Source organism: Sebastes umbrosus, chromosome 23 (genome assembly GCF_015220745.1).
Source record: "Sebastes umbrosus isolate fSebUmb1 chromosome 23, fSebUmb1.pri, whole genome shotgun sequence".
In the NCBI taxonomy this organism is placed as follows: Eukaryota; Metazoa; Chordata; class Actinopteri; order Perciformes; family Sebastidae; genus Sebastes; species Sebastes umbrosus.
In genome coordinates, this window is record NC_051291.1 from 13,501,518 (window position 1) to 13,507,517 (window position 6,000).

The window sequence follows — 6,000 nt, forward strand, 5'->3', positions numbered from 1 at the left end:
GGCTCTCTGATTCAATCAAGACACAAGGCCTGGAGCTTTTTTTTCCATTGACAAAAATACATTTGTAAAAAAAATGTAATAACAGACCAATGTGTTTGACACTGTGACTGTGTGATTTTTCCAGGGATATAGCCACATTTTCTGGTTCAAATCTTCTAGCGCCACAATGACGCATTAACAAGTTGTCTTAGCTGCGAGCCAACTTTTAAAATCACGACTCCCAGTATTTGTCTGATCGCAGCACTGCAGATTAAAGTCATGGTTATCTGCTTTATCTCTATATTTATGTATAGTTTTTATTGTTGCAATATATCACATTTAATGAGCGAGCTGTTCGGTAGCAGTGCATCCAAGCATCTGGGGTCCAGAGGAAGTTTGGCCGTGAAATAAGATGCATATGGGTGGGAACTGAGCCATATTCATTACAGGCCTCTGTCAGTGTCTCGGCCAGGGCTACTGGGATGTAACAAGTATCAAGACTGAGTCGAGACATCATGCAAGACAAAGTAAGGCAGAAAACCATCGAGGAAATTACACCGTATACATAAATTTCTCAAAGAAAGCATTAAGAACCAGCCCGATCGCATGAAAAGGCGTATGAATGACACGGTAATGGGCAAGGCATTTAGTGCCCAATTAGAACGCCGTTCTTGCTTTTTGGCGTGTCATTTGTACGGCATGTAGTCTGTACTGACTGCAATGTAAACGCTTCCGTGTAAATGTGCTATGCTCAGAGCTAGTGATGTAAAGCAGAAAGTGATAAAGACTGCTTGCCATGGGAAGGTGGATGGGTCCAACAAACACAGGACTTTCAACCAGGTGGTGTTTTGTTTTGTTAAGTTACGTTAGTGACGTTTGCTACATGCTTTTTAATGACGTTTGTGACATGTTTTCCGTACTTATGTTACATTGTTTGACTGTACATATTTTACTTATTTTAAGCCCAACCATGACGTTTTTCTTAAACCTAACTAAGGGTGCTTCAACACTTGCCCTGAAAAGCAGTCAATCGAACCATGGTGTCGGCCCAAACTACTGAACCAAGACCGCCTGAAAATGGTTCGGTTCCAAGCGGACTCCGTTGCGGTTCGTTTGTGGTGTTTGGGTTTAAAACTACTAATGAATCCATCCGCTGTCGCTCACCAGAATTTGATTTCCTCACGTTGGTCCTGATGATGCAGGATGACAATCGCCAAAACCGTCCAATCAACGAGTTACCTGTCAGCTTGTCTAACTTCATGTTTACTCCTCTGGTTTGTTTGTAAAAAAGTCAGTGTGAACAGGAACCGGACCAGAATTAAAATGCAACAATATATAAGTCCCTTATTGGTCCGGAACAAATGAACCCAACTACAGGTGTGAAAGCACCCTAAATGGTTTTGTTGCCTAAACCTAACTGCGGGCGTTACCGTAGTTTTTTTGCGTGGCATACAAATGACACACAAAAGGTCAAAAAATGTGTCCTCATGACACACGGAATGTCCTTGTAATGTCATGCTATTTATAAACCTTTCTATGAGATCAGCGTGTAAGAACAGAGGTAGCTTGACCTTAATTCTCACTTGGTTTAAGAAAAAAAAAAGATATTTGGGGCAATGTGCTTATTCACTTTCTTGCCGAGAGTTAGATGAGATGATTAACGCCACTCTGGACCTTGTTTGCTTACAGATACCTCAGGAACCTACCCTATATAGTCGCATACATACACTCTCCCTGCTCACAACTGCCCATGCTGCTCTCTGTGCAGATGAAGTGCCTCCACACATTATGCCCACTGATCGCCAGAGACGAGGAGAACACGAGAAGCGTGGCTCTTTAGCTGGTTGAGCATGAAATCTAGTTAGCTTTTAAAAAAAAAAAAAAAGAAAAAAGCAAGTGGGAGAAATGGAGCAGAGGGTGACAGAAACTGAGGATATAGGGAGGATGGAGACAAAAGTGTGTCGGTGACTAAGGCCAAAGCCAGAAAGAAGCATATGATCGCGTGCTGGATTGGATGGCTGAATGCCTCGGCACATGATGACATAAAGATTTGGACATCTCTTGCATTTTTTCGGCTGTGAGGGTGGTAACAGTACACATGCAGCAAAATGTCCTTATACAATAGACATATGGGATCAAAAAGGCCAAGTAGTCTGGATTTTCCTTTCCGTCTCTTTTTCTATCTTTTTCTTTTTATCTCTCCTGATCTCTCCAGTGTGCTCGCTGGCGCCGAGATCTCTGGGGCACAAGTCTATGACATCAGACTTTGCATTTCAGATTCGATGATGTTAATCATCCGCCTTCGGGCAACGAAGAAAAAGAAGAGAGAGATAGGGAGCCGGACAGGAAGAAGATGGACAGGGGGATGAACAAGACGGAAAGGGATGCGCGATGAGGACGATAGTGAGAAGGGATGGAGGGAGGGCTGAGAGAAAGAGAGGGGACATGAAGATCTGAAGCAGACAGATGCTGGCATGTGAGGTTAGAGATGGAGCCCAGAGATACAGTCACACTTCAAGCCATGAGACAGGGAGGTGAGAAAGACAGAGAGAGAGGACATGGCAATTGCTGCACACACTGTGTGTAAATGTCTGTTTTTAGTCACACAAAGCTACTTAAGACCTTTGCTTATCCGCATTTCTGAATTTCCTAGAGGAGAACACACTGGGTCAGTCTCTCCATCCTTGAGGAGTCAATGTGACGCTTGTCACTCAAAATCATCATCACCACAGGAGCACACCAAGAGTAACGCACAACAACACAGTCTCACGGCAGTTGATGAAATAGTCATGAAATTGAATCTATTTGATTCGTGTACATAGACATTTATTTACCTTTTTTTTTTCGTGACGCTCAGCACGACTTTCAACGACGTATTTTTCTATTTCCGCTCCAGTTTTTTTCAAAATAAAACTACTTAGTTAGGTTTAGGAATAGATAGACTTGGTTAGGTTTAGGCAACAAACTAAGTTAGGTTTAGGAAAAGATCGATTTGGTTAAGCTTAGGCAACAAATTACTTAGTTAGGTTTAGGAAAAGATCGACTTGGTTAGGTTTAGGCAACAAACTACTTAGTTAGGTTTAGGAAAAGATCGATTTGGTTAAGCTTAGGCAACAAATTACTTAGTTAGGTTTAGGAAAAGATTGACTTGGTTAGGCTTAGGCAACAAACTACTTAGTTAGGTTAGGTAAAAGATCGATTTGGTTAAGCTTAGGCAACAAACTATTTGGTTAGGTTTAAGAAAAGATCACAATTTGGGTTAAAATAACTCCAGAAGTGGCGTAACTTAAGTACGGATGTTACATGACAGATAAATCAACTTTCAACTTTATGTTTTTTGACCCACTCATCCACCTCGACCTCGTCCATACGTGGCGTTCGCCTCTCTTTATAATTCCCGGTTCACAATTACGTGGATTACATATGAATTAATTTCATCACAAACAAAAAGTGAAATTTGTGTCTATGTACACCAATAAATACATTCAATTTCGTGACTATTTAACAAATTGCTGTGCGACTGGGCTGAACACAAGCACACAGGAGGATTTTTTTTGCTTTTTTTCCTCCACAGAAAGAAATTGTCATCATCATTGATGGCCAAGAAGCAGATGTCCAAATACAGATTCCGTGATATGACTGTTTTCTGGCACCGTCTTTTCCTCTAAATGAAGTTTTTCCTAATTCAAACCAAGAGCTCCTGCCAATCTTGTTGTGAATTTTAATATTGTTTGCACAGATTGCCAATTCCTCTCAGTAAGTCAACCATGTCAGTGAAAGTGGGTCTGTGTGAATATCATGTACACAACCCACAGATCAATCCACTTAGTGCCCATGAAATATAGGGAGTGGGCAGGCCACTCTGCTAGTCTGACATCATTGTGCTCGGCCATTAGGCTGAGTGCCATCGTGGCTCACCGGCACCTCTCTGGGGGAGAGACTGTACTTGGGCTGCATTCAAAACCAAAACGCTGGAGTCCAGCCTCCGTCCGAACCATCTGGAATACCTGTTGATTAAGCGTGAGGAGCTGAAACTGGCTCACACACACCTACACGTTTAATTTAGGAACTGTGGATGTATCATCTGTTACAGCTATTAATATAGAGGTTGGGAGTCAGATTTAGACGGAGAGTGATACCTCTACTTCATCTCAAGTTCATAACCCTTCCGGCAGGGAGAGGTTTCATCCACATGGAGGTGCATGATTAAGAAGTGTGTCTAAGTCTACTGAGCACATACAGATGGCTGTAAATTGGCAGACAACTGTACCTAATAAGATACCAGTAGGTTAGGTCTGAGTGTGAGAACGATATATATATATAACATTTTTCCTCGGAATTCAATAAATAAATAGTCTATAAAGGTTTTTGTACACAGTATACTCCCATGTGGATTAAATACTTGACAAATGAAAAGTATTTTCTCATTTTAGGAACTTGAGAGCAAAATGAACATAACAGACCTAGCCTATATCGCGATAAAAATTATATAGAAAAATATATATACGATAGACATTTTTATATAGTATTGACGATATATATCGTCATATTTCCTAGCCCTAGTGTAGGTCTTATAAAAACACTCAAGTGAAGTCTGGCCACAAATCTCACAGTCTCATTTTAGGGAAGCAACTAACTATTATTTTCATTATCGATTATTCTTCAAGTTGTCTTCTGGATTAATCGATTAGTTTGGTCAGACAATAATTGTGAAAAAAAAAGGTCCATCACAAGTTCCCTGACCCCGAGGTGACCTCTTACAACATATTGCTTGTTTTGAAAACAGAGATTTTCAATTCACCATCATAGAGGACAGAGAAAAACTACCAAATATTCACATGTTTTGGTATTTTTGCTTGAAAACAACAACACAAACTATCAAAATGAATCAGATTCATCCACCAAAAAACAATCTGTGACAAAAACTGCCTTTGTGTGTGTGGAGGAGATGTCACAGGGAAAAGTTTGGGAACCCCCTGAGCCACACATTGAGACCTCAGTCTACCTTCCTGCCTGGGGTTGATCCACATCATGACAGCAAGCCAACATGTCACACTGCTGCTGCAAGCTGGCAACAAATGGACAGTATATAGTGTTTCACTGGGTTGAAGTTGTATCCGAAGTAATGTGCAACCATCATCACTTGGCAAGGAGGAAGAGGAGACCTCAAGGATAATGTTCCACCAAACTGCTGAAGATAATATAACTTATCTTTTTAGTGAATAGCAGAAATGTCTCAGAAAAATACAACTCAGATTGTAATATCTGCATGCAACACCCAGAATAATATCCAAGACTTCTCCAAAAGCCAACAACAGGCTGTTATGAAGCTTGTACTCACATCTGAGGTGTTGGGAATTGTCCAGTCGACACAGACGAAACGGTTGACAGCAGTAAAAGTAAGCAGACTGAGTAATCCATAGCTTTGTTTATTATTCCCCCTCCGCAACCAACGATCCAAGGAAAAAAAAAGATGCACAAAAAAGAGGTTTCACAAATCCACAACAACGCCGTGCGTATTTCTCAGCCAAAAACGCCTCACACCGCCATCGGTGCGCGTTTGGAAACAAATCTCATCTGGTATCTGTGTGTTTCTCCTCCTCCCACCGGTGGAGTTGAGGAGTGAGCTTTTTTTGGTTCAGTGTGTGTGTGTGTGTGTGTGTGACTGTTAAAGTGAGTGTCTCAAACTGCGATAGGCTATTAGAGCAGATCTACGGCTGTGTGTCAAAAAGGAGAGAAGGAGAAAAGTGGGAGGGCGCATTTGGAGCTTCAGCTTGGCCGGCAGAGCGGTAGTGCGCACACTGCAAAAAATATCATCATTTAGCAGCGAGGTTCTTCCTGTAAAACACGTGGGGAAAATGCGTTAAAGTGGGTACTTCCATAAGTTTGAATGTTTTTGTTTTTTTCATGTGTTCTTTTCTGAATGTATTTGGAGAGATCTGTCACTGTATTATTTTAAAAAAAAAAATTAAAGGGACTATTTGTAACTTTTTACACGTATAAATCTACCGGGTCGGTTTC

At 41.2% G+C, this 6,000-nt stretch overlaps 1 protein-coding gene across 2 annotated transcripts in view; it reads right to left on the reverse strand.

Annotated features, from left to right (window-relative positions):
• The window catches only part of cacna2d1a (calcium channel, voltage-dependent, alpha 2/delta subunit 1a), a 104,615-nt gene extending 98,956 nt beyond the window's left edge, over positions 1 to 5,659 (reverse strand). For both annotated transcript variants that reach the window (XM_037760115.1, XM_037760114.1), the window contains exon 1: positions 5,321 to 5,659. In XM_037760115.1, the coding sequence (XP_037616043.1) occupies positions 5,321 to 5,400 (80 nt within the window). In that variant the 5' untranslated portion in view covers positions 5,401 to 5,659. The remainder of the gene's footprint in view (positions 1 to 5,320) is intronic.
• Between the last annotated feature and the right edge of the window lie 341 nt (positions 5,660 to 6,000).